The sequence below is a fragment of the Anomaloglossus baeobatrachus genome, chromosome 1 (assembly GCF_048569485.1).
Source record: "Anomaloglossus baeobatrachus isolate aAnoBae1 chromosome 1, aAnoBae1.hap1, whole genome shotgun sequence".
Classification (NCBI taxonomy): domain Eukaryota; kingdom Metazoa; phylum Chordata; class Amphibia; order Anura; family Aromobatidae; genus Anomaloglossus; species Anomaloglossus baeobatrachus.
This window is the reverse complement of record NC_134353.1, coordinates 484,106,206-484,122,884: the sequence shown is the minus strand read 5'-3', so window position 1 is coordinate 484,122,884 and position 16,679 is coordinate 484,106,206. Positions and strand designations below refer to the sequence as shown.

The 16,679-nt window shown below is 48.8% G+C and overlaps 1 protein-coding gene across 1 annotated transcript in view; it reads right to left on the bottom strand.

Moving 5' to 3' along the window:
- RFXANK (regulatory factor X associated ankyrin containing protein) overlaps positions 1 to 16,679 on the bottom strand; it is a 49,287-nt gene that overhangs the window by 14,260 nt on the left and 18,348 nt on the right. The window contains exons 4-6 of the mRNA XM_075338419.1: positions 10,664 to 10,729; positions 10,483 to 10,583; positions 8,169 to 8,294 (exon numbers count right to left, since the gene is read on the bottom strand). Of these exons, the coding sequence (XP_075194534.1) occupies positions 8,169 to 8,294; positions 10,483 to 10,583; positions 10,664 to 10,729 (293 nt within the window). The remainder of the gene's footprint in view (positions 1 to 8,168; positions 8,295 to 10,482; positions 10,584 to 10,663; positions 10,730 to 16,679) is intronic.

Genomic DNA, 16,679 nt, shown 5'->3' with positions numbered 1-16,679 from the left:
AGGAGCAGGGACAGGTGAGTTTATCGCCATGTGTAATCACAGATGATGGATCACGTATCATGGATAGCACATGGACAACCCATGTGTGCCATGAAGCACAGCACATCGAGGGACATATGCGTTTTTAACACGTCAGAGAAAAACGTCTGTGTTTCTCAATGACGTGTGAAACAGGCCTTAATGATAGAGGAGCTTATATTGCAGGCACACATACTCCATGAGCCGAGTGGAAGAATTATGAAATCAGAAGAAATAAATCTTCTGCAAGGCAGACTGACTACTCACGGAATAAACTCCACACATAAATATAATAAAATATTAAATAGTTATTAATTCTTCAAAAGTTTAAAAACCGTTAAAAAGAGAAAATAGACACAGAAGACACTTTAGTCCCTGCGGAAGAAAAGTAAAAAATACAATCAGAAAATCCAAGTATGACACAAAGTATGTGCAGTACTAAGTTAAATCCACTAGATGGCAGTAAAACCAACGGGTTTAAAGTCCAAAAAGGTTTTACAACAAGATGACGTCCACATTGAATATATCTCACTCCACACAGAAGTGTAAGTAGCGGGACATCAATCAAATGTGCAGAATAAAGGGACAAACCACAAACGTAAGAAGGGTATTAACAAAGAAGGTCAGACAAGGATATAAAAGTAAGTAATTACCGCAGGGACGTCCCTTTGACGCGCGTTTCGCCGTCACTTCCTCAGAAAGGGGTGACACTTATATATATATATATATATATATATACATAGAGAGAGGGGAGCCAGCACGATCTGAAATTGGCATGCATCATATAAAAAGTGAAAATTCACAGATTTATTCCAACTGTACTACAATAAAAAAATGAGATTTTTAGCAAATAATTGATCAATTTTTTTAATTTTACATATACATATATACTTTTATATCCTTGTCTGACCTTCTTTGTTAATACCCTTCTTACATTTGTGGTTTGTCCCTTTATTGTGCACATTTTATTGATGTCCCGCTACTTACACTCCTGTGTGGAGTGAGATATATTCATTGTGTCTATTTTCTCTTTTTAACTGTTTTTAAACTTTTGAAGAATTAATAAAGATTTAATATTTTATTATATTTATGTGTGGAGTTTAATCTTTGTAGGCTCTATAATTATGATAAACTCCCTTATTACAACATTTTGTGATCAGTTTGACTACTCATGGAAGACTGAAGTTGGAGAAAAAAAATCCTTTGTGCTCCGTCACCTGAGGAGAAGATTTATTTCTTCTGGTGTCTTCTACTTTGTTCACAGAGTAACATGTGCTTACAGTACACCTCCTCTGTCAGTTGATAAACAGGTCTCAGGAGCTGTGTTTCTTCAGATTACAGTCGCTCCTGACACATAACTAGGATGGGCCGACGTTCCAATTACATAACAGAGGCCATTTTCTTACATTTTTGGAGAACCCCTTTGAAAAAATCTTTTCATTTGTGTCTCCATATTCCATCAACTCTACTGTATTTTTTTGTAATATTATATAGTTAAACATATTACATACAAATATTGTATAAATTAGTGTTTAAAGGAGTTTTCCCACAAACAAAGTATATTTTAAAGTTTTTTTTTAATCAATAGATCTTGGAATAATAATAATTTCCACAACTGGATGTGAGCACAGGAACATTTTATATAAACACATCCAACTGTGGAACTTAATTATTCCAAGATATATTGGTTAAAAAAGAGAATTTTGTTTACTTACCGTAAATTCTTTTTCTTATAGTTCCGACATGGGAGACCCAGACATTGGGTGTATAGCTTCTGCCTCCGGAGGACACACAAAGTACTACACTAAAAAGTGTAGCTCCTCCCTCCGAGCATATACACCCCCTGGATAACCAAATCTAGCCAGTTTAGTGCAAAAGCTGAAGGAGGACATCCACCCACAAGTAGAGATAGAGCAAAACCCGGAACAACCGGAACCTCTGTCTACAACAACAGCCGGTGAAAACACACTGAACAAGAAAACTGCCAACAGGCAACAGGGAGGAAGCTGGGTCTCCCATGTCGGAACTATAAGAAAAAGAATTTACAGTAAGTAAACAAAATTCTCTTTTTCTTCATCGTTCCTTATGGGAGACCCAGACCATAGGACGTCTCAAAGCAGTCCATGGGTAGGAAATAAACAGAAAACTGAGAAGTAGGCAAAACCTAACTTCACAAATGGGCGACAGCCGCCTGAAGGATGCGTCTGCCCAAGCTCGCATCTGCCGAAGCATGAGCATGCACTTGGTAGTGCTTCGAAAAGGTGTGCAGACTAGACCAAGTGGCAGCCTGACAGACCTGCTGAGCCGTAGCCTGGTGCCTGAAAGCCCAAGAGGCACCGACAGCTCTGGTCGAGTGCGCCTTGATCCCCGGCGGGGGAGGCACCTGAGTACACTGGTAGGCATCGGATATGGCCAACCTAATCCAACGAGCTAGGGTCGGTTTAGAAGCCGAGAGACCCTTGCGCTGACCTGTGGTCAGCACAAAAAGAGAGGTGCACCGCCTAAGAACAGCGGTGCGTGACACATAGATCCGGAGCGCCCGCACCAGATCTAAAGTATGCAACGCTTTCTCAAAGCGATGCACAGGAGCCGGACAAAAGGAAGGCAATGAAATGTCCTGGTTAAGGTGGAAAGGAGACACCACCTTAGGGAGAAAGTCCGGAGTCGGACGGAGAACCACCTTGTCTTGGTGAAAAAACAAAAAAGGTGACTCCGAAGAGAGCGCAGCCAAATCAGAGACTCTCCTGAGAGAAGTTATGGCCACCAGAAAGACGACTTTCTGCGAAAGTCGAAACAAAGAAACCTCCCTAAGAGGCTCAAAAGGGGGTTTCTGCAAGGCCGTGAGGACCAGATTAAGGTCCCAGGGATCCAGAGGCCGCCGGTAAGGCGGAATGATGTGAGATGCGCCCTGCATGAAGGTGCGCACCTGAGCCAGCCGGGCGATACGCCGCTGGAACAACACTGACAGAGCCGAGACCTGTCCCTTGAGGGAATTGAGGGATAGTCCTAGTTGCAGACCAGACTGCAGGAAGGACAGAAGGGTCGGCAGGGAAAAAGGCCAAGGGGCATGGCCGGAAGAACGACACCAGGACAGGAAAATTCTCCAAGTCCTGTGGTAAATTTTGGCCGAGGAAGACTTCCGAGCCTGAGTCATAGTGGAGATGACTTCGGGAGGAATGCCGGAAGCCGTCAGGATCCAGGACTCAAGAGCCACGCCGTCAATCTGAGAGCTGCAGAATTCTGGCGGAAAAACGGACCTTGTGAGAGAAGGTCTGGGCGGTCCGGGAGATGCCACGGCACCTCTACGGACAGACGGAGCAGGTCTGGGTACCAAGCTCGCCTGGGCCAGTCTGGAGCAATGAGTATGACCCGACGGCCCTCCATTCTGATCTTGCGCAGGACTCTGGGCAAGAGAGCTAGAGGGGGAAACACGTAAGACAGACGGAACTGGGACCAATCCTGAACCAGCGCGTCCGCTGCAAAGGCCTGAGGATCGTGGGAGCGAGCCACGTAAACCGGGACCTTGTTGTTGTGCCGGGATGCCATTAGATCCACTTCCGGAGTGCCCCACTTGCGGCAGATCGACCGGAACACTGCCGGATGCAGAGCCCACTCGCCGCTGTCCACGGTTTGACGTGTGAGATAATCTGCCTCCCAGTTTTCCACGCCTGGGATGTGGACTGCGGATATGGTGGACTTGGAGTCCTCCGTCCACTGAAGGATGCGTTGAACCTCCAACATTGCCAGGCGGCTGCGAGTCCCGCCCTGGTGATTGATGTAGGCAACTGCTGTCGCGTTGTCTGACTGGACTCGAATGTGCTTGCCCGCCAACAGGTGGTGAAAGGCTACAAGAGCTAGGAGCACAGCTCTGATTTCCAGCACATTGATCAAGAGGGCTGATTCGGACGGAGTCCAAGTGCCCTGTGCTCGGTGGTGAAGAAATACTGCTCCCCAGCCGGATAGACTGGCATCCGTGGTGAGAATCACCCAGGACGGGATCAGGAAGGAGCGTCCCTGAGACAGAGAGAGGGGCCGAAGCCACCACTGAAGAGAGCTCCTGGTCTGTGGTGACAGAGCCACCAACCTGTGCAAGGAAGAAGTCCGCTTGTCCCAACAGCGGAGAATGTCCAGCTGCAGAGGACGCAGATGGAACTGGGCAAAGGGAACCGCTTCCATTGACGCCACCATCTGACCCAGCACCTGCATGAGGTGTCTGATGGAATGACGGCGGGGCCTCAACAGAGAGCGCACCGCCAGATGGAGGGACTGCTGTTTGACTAAGGGCAGCTTCACAAGTGCCGGCAGAGTCTCGAATTGCATCCCTAGGTACGTAAGTTTTTGGGTCGGGGTCAGAGTGGACTTGGGCAGATTGACAAGCCACCCGAATTGAACAAGCGTGGCGAGAGTGAGCGAGACACTCCGCTGACAGTCTGCACTGGATGAAGCCTTGACAAGAAGGTCGTCCAGGTAAGGAATCACTGCCAACCCCTGGAGGTGCAGAACCGCAACCACTGCTGCCATGACCTTGGTAAATACTTGAGGGGCCGTGGCTAACCCGAAGGGGAGAGCCACGAATTGGAAATGTTCCTCTCCGATTGCAAAACGTAGCCAACGCTGGTGTGAAACTGCAATTGGCACATGCAGATAGGCATCTCTGATGTCGATGGATGCCAGGAAATCTCCTTGGGTCATTCAGGCAATGACTGATCGCAGAGACTCCATGCGAAAATGCCGCACCTGAACATGCTTGTTGAGAAGCTTGAGATCCAGGATGGGCCGGAAGGAACCGTCCTTTTTGGGGACTAGGAAGAGATTTGAGTAAAAACCTCTGAACCGTTCCCTGGCGGGAACCGGTACAATTACTCCATTGGCCTGTAAGGATGCCACGGCCTGAGAGAAGGCGGCGGCCTTGGAGCAGGGGGGAGTTGACAGAAAGAATCTGTTTGGCGGGCTGGAAGAGAACTCTATCCTGTAGCCGTGGGAGATGATATCCCGCACCCACTGATCGGAGACGTGTTGAAACCACACGTCGCCAAAGTGGGAGAGCCTGCCACCGACCAAGGACGTTGCTGGCTCGGCCAGATAGTCAAGAGGAGGCTGCCTTGGTGGCAGCAGCTCCTGCGGACCTTTGTGGACGCGGCTTCTTGCGCCAGGTGGACTTCTGGTCCTTGGCTGAGTTAGTGGACGAGGCCGAGGGCTTAGAGGACGACCAGTTAGAGGAACGAAAGGAACGAAACCTCGACTGGTTCCTGCCCTGGACAGGTTTCCTGGTTTTAGTCTGTGGCAAGGAAGTACTCTTCCCGCCAGTAGCCTCCTTAATTATTTCATCCAGTTGTTCACCGAACAGCCTGGACCCAGCAAATGGGAGCCCAGCAAGGTACTTCTTTGAGGAAGCATCTGCCTTCCACTGTCGAAGCCACAAGATCCTGCGGATAGCGAGGGAATTAGCAGAGGCCACCGCGTGCGGTGAGAAGCCTCCAGCATGGCAGACATGGCGTAGGCTGAAAAGGCTGAAGCCTGGGAAGTTAAGGCAACCAATTCAGGCATAGAGTCCCTAGTGAGGGAATGCATCTCCTCTAGGGAAGCAGAGATGGCTTTGAGAGCCCACACTGCTGCAAAGGATGGGGAGAACGAGGCCCCTGCCGCCTCATAGACAGACTTGGCCAGGAGGTCAACCTGGCGGTCAGTGGGATCCTTAAGTGAGGTGCCATCAGCCACAGATAAAACTGTCCGGGCTGAGAGTCTAGACACCGGAGGGTCTACCTTTGGTGAGTGAGCCCACTCCTTGACCACCTCTGGTGGAAAAGGAAAACTGTCATCAGAACCACGCTTTGGGAAGCGTTTGTCAGGACAGGATCTGGGCTTGGACACAGTGGCTTGAAAACTGGAGTGGTTAAAGAACACACTCCTTGTTCTCTTAGGCAAGGTAAACTGGTGCTTTTCTGCCAGAGAGGGTTGCTCCTCTGATACTGGCGGATTGAGGTCCAGTACGGAATTAATGGACGCAATCAAATCACTAACATCCGCATCACCCTCGGTCAGATCAATGGGGCACATGGAGGTAGCGTCCGAGCCCCCAGTAAAGACATCCTCCTCGTCCTGCGAGTCGGCTCGTGAATCGGAGCCGCGGGACGAGGAAGGAGAGGGGACCCTGCGTCTCCTTTTAGGAGGACGGGGTCTGGGAGCAGATGATGAATCCTCTGTGAGCTCTGCAGAGCGAGCCGAAGCAGCAGAAGCGCCCTGAGAAGGGGGCTGATGCATGCTCAGCAGAGTCCGGGACAGCTGTCCCATGGAGTCGGCAAAGGACTGGGAGATAGCCTTAGAAAACGATTCTACCCAAGCCGGGGGTTCAGCCACCGGGGCCGGAGCAGCCGGAGGGACCACTGGGGAGACTCCAGGCTGAGGCACCACCATGTTAGAGCAGGCATCACAATGTGGATATGTGCTCGGTTCAGGCAGTACGAGCTTACATGCAGTGCATATTGAGTACAGCCTTGCAGCCTTGCTCCTAGTGTGAGACATGCTGCTGAGGTGGAGGCTCTGCAGTAAAGAACACACTCCTTCAGAATGACCCTAGAGAGTGTATATGAAAGTCCACAACCAGAGGTTGTGGATTACCAGACCGTTTTGTGTGCCCTCCGGATCCCACAGCTCGGACCCCCAGACAGGTTGCAGACATGCAGCAACCAGCGCCGATCAGTGTGAGAACGCTGAAAAAATGGCGCCGGAGTGAGGAGGGGGGGCGGGGCCTAGTCCAAGAGCAGGAACCGGAGGGCCAAGGAGATATACAGGGGAGGGAAACATCTCCTCAGAGAGGAGTGTCCTCCCCTGTGCTGAACGGCCGGTGGGCGGCGCCGCACTGTCCCTCTGCATGACTGACATGCAGGGGCAGTGAAAACGAAAGTAGACCGCAGCCGAAGCCGGGGCCTAAATTTTACAATGCGGCCGGCGAGCAGGCACCCTCGGCGCGGTTCTCAGGTGAAAACCAGAGAACCGGCCGGAAATGTCACCAAAGTAACCTGACACACTCTCCCCAACAATAAAGATGCAAAGGACCCCCTGCAATAACGTCTCAAATACTTAGCTTGTGAGACGCAGGGCCAGGTCCCTGAGGGATGAGTGCTCCGTCCGGCAGGGTCCTGAAAGGGCTGCGGATGGAGACCGGTCTCCTGCAAAGCAGTGAGAACCGTGCTGGCTCCCACTTCAAGCCAGAGCCCGAGGGATGGTGAAGGAGCACGGAATGTAAGGCTCCAGCCTTGAAATCAACCTTAACAACACCGCCGACACAGTGGGGTGAGAAGGGACATGCCGGGGGTCCAGCTTGGACCCGCTTTTCTTCCAACTCTTTAAAATCAAAAATCAGATGAGAATGCATGTGTGGATGTGTGCCTCCTGAACACAAAGCATTGAACTGGCTAGATTTGGTTATCCAGGGGGTGTATATGCTCGGAGGGAGGAGCTACACTTTTTAGTGTAGTACTTTGTGTGTCCTCCGGAGGCAGAAGCTATACACCCATGGTCTGGGTCTCCCATAAGGAACGATGAAGAAATGAACTTTGTTCATGGGACAACCCCTTTGATTTACATGGCTTTACGATATGAAAAAGCAGTACATCTTGGCTTTAATTACAAGTTACATTAAATAACAGAATAGTGGAGAGGGGTGATAGTGCCGCACCAAAAGATCACTTGTAAATGTCAGATTAACGTGTCTTTATTATTGGCATAGGTCTACGCGTTTCAGGAGCTCTGCTCCCTTCTTCAGGACCGACAAGCATCAAAGAAACATCCGGATGTTTCTTTGATGCTTGTCGGTCCTGAAGAAGGGAGCAGAGCTCCTGAAACGCGTAGACCTATGCCAATAATAAAGACACGTTAATCTGACATTTACAAGTGATCTTTTGGCGCGGCACTATCACCCCTCTCCACTATTCTCTGTTATCTGCCATCGGGTGGCTGCAGCCTGGATCAGATATTTACATGCGAGTAAAGGAGTTGTGACTTGCACAACTACATCTGGTGAGTATTTACTCCCCCCTCACCCAATATTATTGGGGTAATACCCTATCTGCGCTTTTATTTCCACAGCTTTATTTATTAGTTACATTAAATGACAGTCATTACTATATTGTAACAATATCTTGCCTTACCCAGTCATAAATATTAATATCCACTTTCTTATTCAAGAGTAAAGTCACAATATCAGAATATCCTCCAGTGCTCGCCAGGGACAAGGCACTTTCTCGTTCCTTAGCCAGAATGTGAGGGTCTGCTCCCTGCGGACACATATGAATATTACAGTAATGAGTTTAATTTATAACGAATGCCTCTAATAATTCTGAGATATTATAATAAATTTCTTCTTCATTGTATGCTCTGGTCAGTTTTTTTGTGCTCATGAATTTGACATTACATCAGCTGCTCACCAATACATTTTGAGTAACAAAAACCATGTAAAGCTATAAGTTACGAAATGTACATGTCATCAACGCTGATGAATTTACAAGAGGGTCAGCGTTAGGCCAGCTTCATATCTCATGGTTTTATGGTCAGTGTATGGATCATGATTTCCAGACCCAACACAGGTCTCCTGACTTGAGCTCACCGGCCACAAAGGGCTGTTGAGTTGGTGTGAGGACCCCACCACTGGTCTGGAAATGGCAAACCATGACGTGAGAAGCCTGCCTCAGTACCTGTGGGTATTTTTTGTTTTCACAACAGAAAGCACATACTTGAATAATTAAAAGTTGTTTAATTTCGCTGTCACTGAAATGGGAGAAGTCTGAGTTTACATCCAGAGGATGATAACCTGTCCCAGTCATACTTTGGACACTTAAAAGCAGGATTTGTTACATTATGGTCATTACTACTGTTTTGTCCAGCACTTCCAGAAAATATTGATATCCTCTGAAAGCAAAAAATGACGACTCCAATTCCAAAACCAGAGTTCTTCCAGGTCATAAGGACATCATATATAAACAGATATAACAAATCGATTGAAGCTAAACTGTCTCAAATAACATGTATTTGTCTCAATCATCTAAACCAGATTCCATTTTTTTCCAGTTTGGCTAAGAAAAGTAACGTTCAACTGCAAGTGGTTACTGTGGTTAACCTCTTCATGACACATGAGTCATGGATCATATCAGGTTAATGACTGCCTGCTGCCGCCGGCAGCGATTGCTGCACATGTCCACTGATTTGAACAGCTGACATGTGCAGCTATCAAGCACGAGTGGATTCGCTATCCACTTGTACCTGTAAACCGCTTACAGCGCACTGTGAAAATCTCACAGCACGATGTAACAGTGGGCCACGGTAAGCATTCACTTATCCGGCTCCATCGGAAGTCACGTAATGTGATCACATGGATCCAATGGTTGCCATAGTAGCACAGGGTCATGTGATGACTCCTGTATCTATCATGAGTCAGTTCCTCTTCCAGCTGGCAGAGGGCCGTGTGTGAGAAGAAAGCAGCTTTTGTGCAGATCAGAGCAATGTTGCTCTGATCTACAAGAAAGAATGAGCGATCAGACTGCTGATCATTATAGCGGTACTAGTAAAATAAAAAAAAAAAAAAAGTTTTAAAGAATGTAAAAAAAAATGAAAAAACCGTAGAAGTTCAAATCACCCCCCATTCACCCCATTGAAAATTAAAGGGTTAAAAAAAATTAAAAAAAAATATATACCCATATTTGATATTGCCGTGTTCAGAAATGCCTGATCTATCAAAATATAAAATCAATTAATCCGATTCGTAAACGGCCTAGCAGCAAAAAAATTCAAAACAACAAAATTACATTTTTTTTCGTCGCTACGAAATGCGATAATAGACGATCAAAACGTAGCCTGTGCGAAAAAAATGGTACTGTTAAAAACATCAGTTCAAGATGCAAAAAATAAGCCGTCACTGAGCCATAGATCCCGAAAAATGAGAACGCTATGGATTACGGAAAATGGCGCAAAAAGGACGCCACTTTTTTTGAACAAACTTCTAATTTTTTTTTAACCTCTTAGATAAAAGTAAACCTATACAGGTTTGGTGTCTACGAACTCGCACCAACCTGAGGCATCACATCAGCACATCAGTTTTACCATATAGTGAACACATTGAATAACCTATCCCAAAAACAATCATGCAATTGCACATTTTTTACACTTGGAATTTTTTTGCCGTTTTCCAGCACACTATATGGTAAAACTTATGGTTTGATTTAACAATAGAACTCGTCCCACAAAAAAATAAGTCCTTATATGGCAAGATTGACAGAAAAATAAAAAAGTTATGTCTCTCGGAAGAAAGAGGAGCAAAAAAACCCCCAGAAAATCGCCCGGGGGTGAAGGGGTTAGCAAATCCACTTCATCTTAAAGAAGGTTTTGATTAATAAAGCTTCTAGTCTTTCCATTAATATATCTTTGAGTGTCTTCCTAGAAAATGAAAAATAGAAAACGTATTATAGTCACCATTTCCAGGAGGCACCGGACAGTCTCGATCTCACCAAAAGCGGCTGCCCACATTAAAGGAGTAAAGCCTCGCTCATCTGGCCGGTTTAGAAAGGTATCATCTACATAGAAATCAAATGATTCATTAGGAAAGAAGTTTGTCATACAAATTATGCAAGTGGAACTGGATTTCATGGCTTACCTTTTTGCAGATATTCTTTTAGCTGGGTTAGTTCTCCTTGGGCTGCGAGTTGCTGTACAGAGAGAGCTGGGGAGAGGCAAGAGACACCATTAAAGGGTATGAACACTTTATCACGGCAGTGACTCCTCTGGATAGGTCATCAATACATTACTTTTGTTGAATTCCTTTAATTAATGATTTTTTCATCAGATATATACATTATAAATACAGTGGAACCTCGCTTAACGAGTAACCCACTTAACGTAAATTTGTAACTCTGTTTACGAGAAAGCCTTGCTGTACGAGCGAAATTCTCACCGCACACACTTCCGGTTCCATACATCCACCGCGCTCTGACCCGCACTTGCAGTCCACACAAACACACACAAGAACGCACAAACACACACAAAGCAACACGCACACACACACATACAGTATTATGCTCAGCTTACCTTCCGTTCCATCGCAGGCCTCCTGGGTCTTGTAGTTCGCCGGTGCATCGCGACGAGGGAGGAATCCTCGCGGTGAACTACAAGACCCAGGAGGCCGGCGATGGAACGGAAGGTAAGGTGAGCATAATATGTGTACCTTCCGTTCCATTGCCGGCCTCCTGGGTCCTGTAGTTCGCCGCTCCACGCTGTGTATCGGTAACCATCAGCGACAAGGCAGGAACTTCCGCTGTCAGACGCTACTCAAAGGCAGCGTGCTGACCAATCAGAGACTCCTGCCTTTGACGTCAGCGCTCTGGGTGTGGAAGTTCCTCCCTAGTCGTCATGGTTACCCGATACATAGCCCGTGCTAGAGAACAGCAAGTCCCAGCAGGCCGGTGATGGAACGGAAGGTAAGGTGCGCATAATATGTGCGTGTTTGTGCGAGTTTGTGCATGGCACAACAGGGGACCAGGATGGGACATTTAACAAGTTGTGGACCGAATTGTCTGCATTGCAATGATTTCGTATGGGAAATCTTGCTTTGCTGAACGAGTAACTTGGTTAACAAGCACAGTCCCAGAACGGATTGTTCTCGTAAACCAAGGTTCCACTGTATCATATGAAATTGTGTACAAGGACTGCAGAATTTAAATGGTTTCTTTTTCTTAAACCTCATGTCATGAAGGCAATGCCTTCTGATTGAAGCCGGCCAGCAAAAACCTGACCTCAGCATGTCCAACTCAACAATTAGCAGGCTTTTTCGCATTCCCCCTGTTGCTGCCCAAAACGTAGTAAAATGGGAGTCTGTGGATCTGTAGCACACATCATATAAATGCTTGGACTTTATAACGAAGGGAATTTTGTTTACTTACCGTAAATTCCTTTTCTTCTAGCTCCAATTGGGAGACCCAGACAATTGGGTGTATAGCTACTGCCTCCGGAGGCCACACAAAGTATTACACTAAAAAGTGTAAGGCCCCTCCCCTTCTGGCTATACACCCCCCCGTGGGATCACGGGCTCCTCAGTTTTAGTGCAAAAGCAAGAAGGAGGAAAGCCAATACTGTTTTAAAGACAAATTCAATCCGAGGAACAACATCGGAGAACTGAACTCTTCAACATGAACAACATGTGCACCCGAAAAAACAAAATCCCTAAGAAAACAGGGCGGGTGCTGGGTCTCCCAATTGGAGCTAGAAGAAAAGGAATTTACGGTAAGTAAACAAAATTCCCTTCTTCTTTGTCGCTCCTAATTGGGAGACCCAGACAATTGGGACGTCCAAAAGCAGTCCCTGGGTGGGTAAAAGAATACCTCGTGATAGGGCCGTCAAACAGCCCTTTCCTACAGGTGGGCCACCGCCGCCTGAAGGACTTGTCTACCTAGGCTGGCATCCGCCGAAGCGTAGGTATGCACCTGATAATGCTTGGTAAAAGTGTGCAGACTCGACCAGGTAGCCGCCTGGCACACCTGCTGAGCCGTAGCCTGGTGCCGTAATGCCCAGGACGCACCCACGGCTCTGGTAGAATGGGCCTTCAGTCCTGATGGAATCGGAAGCCCAGCAGAACGGTAGGTGTGAAGAATTGGTTCCTTGATCCACCGCGTCAGGGTGGATTTGGAAGCTTGCGACCCCTTACGCTGACCAGCGACAAGGATAAAGAGTGCATCCGAGCGGCGCAGGGGCGCCGTGCGGGAAATGTAGATCCTGAGTGCTCTCACCAGATCCAATAAATGCAAACCTTTTTCAAATTGGTGAACTGGATGCGGACACAAAGACGGTAAAGTGATATCCTGGTTGAGATGAAAGGAGGATACCACCTTAGGAAGAAATTCTGGAATTGGACGCAGAACTACCTTGTCCTGGTGAAATACTAAGAAGGGAGATCTGCATGATAACGCCGCCAGCTCGGACACTCTCCGAAGAGACGTGACCGCCACTAGAAAGGCCACTTTCTGTGAAAGACGAGAAAGGGAAACATCCTTCAAAGGCTCGAAAGGCGGCTTCTGGAGAGCAATTAGGACCTTGTTCAGATCCCAGGGCTCCAACGGCCGCTTGTAAGGGGGGACGATATGACAAACCCCTTGCAGGAACGTGCGTACCTGAGGAAGTCGCGCTAGGCACTTCTGAAAAAATACGGATAGCGCGGAGACTTGACCTTTAAGGGAGCCGAGTGACAAACCTTTTTCCAACCCAGACTGCAGGAAGGAAAGAAAAATAGGCAATGCAAATGGCCAGGGAGAAACTCCCTGAGCAGAGCACCAAGATAAGAATATCTTCCACGTCCTGTGGTAGATCTTGGCGGAGGATGGTTTCCTAGCCTGTCTCATGGTGGCAACCACTTCATGAGATAAACCTGAGGCCGCTAGGATCCAGGACTCAATGGCCACACAGTCAGGTTCAGGGCCGCAGAATTCAGATGGAAAAACGGCCCTTGAGACAGCAAGTCTGGACGGTCTGGCAGAGCCAACGGTTGGCCTACCGTGAGGTGCCACAGATCCGGGTACCACGACCTCCTTGGCCAGTCTGGAGCGACGAGGATGGCGCGGCGGCAGTCGGCCCTGATCTTGCGCAGCACCCTGGGCAACAGCGCCAGAGGTGGGAACACATAAGGTAGCCTGAACTGCGACCAATCCTGAACTAGGGCGTCTGCCGCCAGAGCTCGGTAATCGTGGGATCGCGCCATGAAAACCGGGACCTTGTTGTTGTGCCGTGACGCCATCAGGTCGACGTCCGGCATCCCCCAGCGGCGACAGATCTCCTGAAACACGTCCGGGTGAAGGGACCATTGCCCTGCGTCCATGCCCTGGCGACTGAGAAAGTCTGCTTCCCAGTTTTCCACGCCTGGTATGTGAACTGCGGATATGGTGGATGCCGTGTCTTCCACCCACGTCAGAATCCGCCGGACTTCCTGGAAGGCCTGCCGACTGCGTGTTCCCCCTTGGTGGTTGATGTATGCCACCGCTGTGGAGTTGTCCGACTGAATTCGGATCTGCTTGCCTGCTAGCCACTGCTGGAAGGCTTGTAGGGCAAGATAGACTGCTCTGATTTCCAGAACATTGATTTGAAGGGTGGACTCTTTCCGAGTCCACGTACCGTGAGCCCTGTGGTGGAGAAACACTGCTCCCCACCCTGACAGGCTCGCGTCTGTCGTGACCACCGCCCAGGATGGGGGTAGGAACGACTTTCCTTTCGACAATGAGGTGGGAAGAAGCCACCACCGGAGAGAGTCCTTGGCTGTCTGAGAGAGGGAGACATCCCTGTCGAGGGATGTCGACTTCCCGTCCCATTGGCGGAGAATGTCCCATTGAAGTGGACGCAGATGAAACTGCGCGAAAGGAACTGCTTCCATTGCTGCTACCATCTTCCCTAGGAAGTGCATGAGGCGCCTCAAGGGGTGCGACTGGCCCTGAAGGAGAGATTGCACCCCTGTCTGTAGTGAACACTGTTTGTCCAGTGGACGTTTCACTATCGCTGAGAGAGTATGAAACTCCATGCCAAGATATGTTAGTGATTGGGGCGGGGTTAGATTTGACTTTGAAAAGTTGATAATCCACCCGAAACCCTGGAGAGTCTTCAGTGCCACGTTCAGGCTGTGCTGGCATGCCTCTTGAGAGGGTGCCTTGATAAGTAGATCGTCCAAATACGGAATCACAGAGTGACCTTGCGAGTGCAGGACTGCCACTACTGCTGCCATAACCTTGGTAAAGACCCGAGGGGCTGTCGCCAGCCCGAAAGGTAGAGCTACGAACTGCAGGTGTTCGCTTCCTACAACGAAGCGTAGAAAACGCTGATGCTCTGGCGCAATCGGCACGTGGAGATAAGCATCCTTGATGTCTATTGATGCTAGGAAATCTCCTTGAGACATTGAGGCGATGACGGAGCGGAGGGATTCCATCCGGAACCGCCTGGTTTTCACGTGTTTGTTGAGCAGCTTTAGATCCAGGACGGGACGGAACGACCCGTCCTTCTTTGGCACCACAAACAAATTGGAGTAAAAACCGCGACCTCGTTCCTGAAGAGGAACGGGAGTCACCACTCCTTCCGCCTTTAGGGCGGACTCCGCTTGCAGAAGAGCATCTGCTCGGTCGGGAGGTGGAGAAGTTCTGAAGAAGCGAGTTGGAGGACGAGAACTGAACTCTATCCTGTACCCGTGAGACAGAATGTCTCTCACCCAACGGTCTTTGACCTGTGAAAGCCAAATGTCGCCAAAGCGGGAGAGCCTGCCACCGACCGAGGATGCGGAGAGAGGAGGCTGAAAGTCATGAGGAAGCCGTCTTGGTAACGGTTCTTCCGGCTGTCTTTTTTGGTCGTGATTGAGTCCGCCAAGAATCTGAGCCCCTCTGATCCTTTTGAGTCCTTTTGGACGAGGAGAATTGGGACCTGCCTGAGCCTCGAAAGGACCGAAAACCAGACTGTCCCCTCCTCTGTTGGGGTTTGTTTTGTCTAGGTTGAGGTAAGGATGAATCCTTACCCTTGGAGTGTTTAATGATTTCATCCAAACGCTCACCAAACAGTCGGTCACGAGAAAAAGGCAAACTGGTTAAGCACTTCTTGGAAGCAGAATCTGCCTTCCATTCTCTCAACCACAAGGCTCTACGTAAAACCACGGAGTTGGCAGACGCCACTGCCGTACGGCTCGTAGAGTCTAGGACAGCATTAATCGCGTAAGACGCGAATGCAGACATTTGAGAGGTCAAGGGCGCCACCTGCGGAGCAGATGTACGTGTGACCGTGTCGACCTGTGTAAGCCCAGCTGAAATAGCTTGGAGTGCCCATACGGCTGCGAATGCTGGCGCCAACGACGCTCCAATAGCTTCATAGATGGATTTCAACCAGAGCTCCATCTGTCTGTCAGTGGCATCTTTAAGTGCCGCCCCATCTTCCACTGCAACTAAGGATCTAGCTGCAAGCCTGGAGATTGGAGGGTCCACCTTGGGACACTGGGTCCAGCCCTTGACCACGTCAGGGGGAAAAGGATATCGTGTATCTTTAAGCCGTTTGGAGAAACGCTTATCTGGATAAGCGTGGTGTTTCTGGATAGCGTCTCTAAAGTCAGAGTGGTCCAGAAAAGTGCTCAATTTACGCTTGGGATACCTGAAATGGAATTTCTCCTGCTGTGAGGCTGACTCCTCCGCAGGAGGAGCTGGTGGAGAAATATCTAACATTCTATTGATGGACGCTATAAGATCATTCACTATGGCGTCACCATCAGGTGTATCCAGATTGAGAACGGTCCCAGGATCAGAATCCTGATCAGCCACATCCGCCTCATCACACAGAGAGTCGTCCAGCTGGGACCCTGACCAGTGTGATGAAGTTGAGGGCCGCTCATAGCGAGCCCGCTTAGGCCGTCTGGGACTGTCGTCCGAGTCAGAGTCGTCACCCTGGGGTGCATGCGACACCTCCTGAGCTCGGGAGTGTTCCAGCTGAGGGGGACCAGGGAGCAATGATTCAACAGTGCCCATGGTCTGAGTTACTGGTCTAGACTGCAATGTTTCAAGAATTTTAGACATAGTCATAGACAATCTGTCAGCAAAAACTGCAAACTCCGTCCCTGTCACCTGGACAGCATTCACAGGTGGTTCTCCCTGGGTCACCTCTAGCAGCGG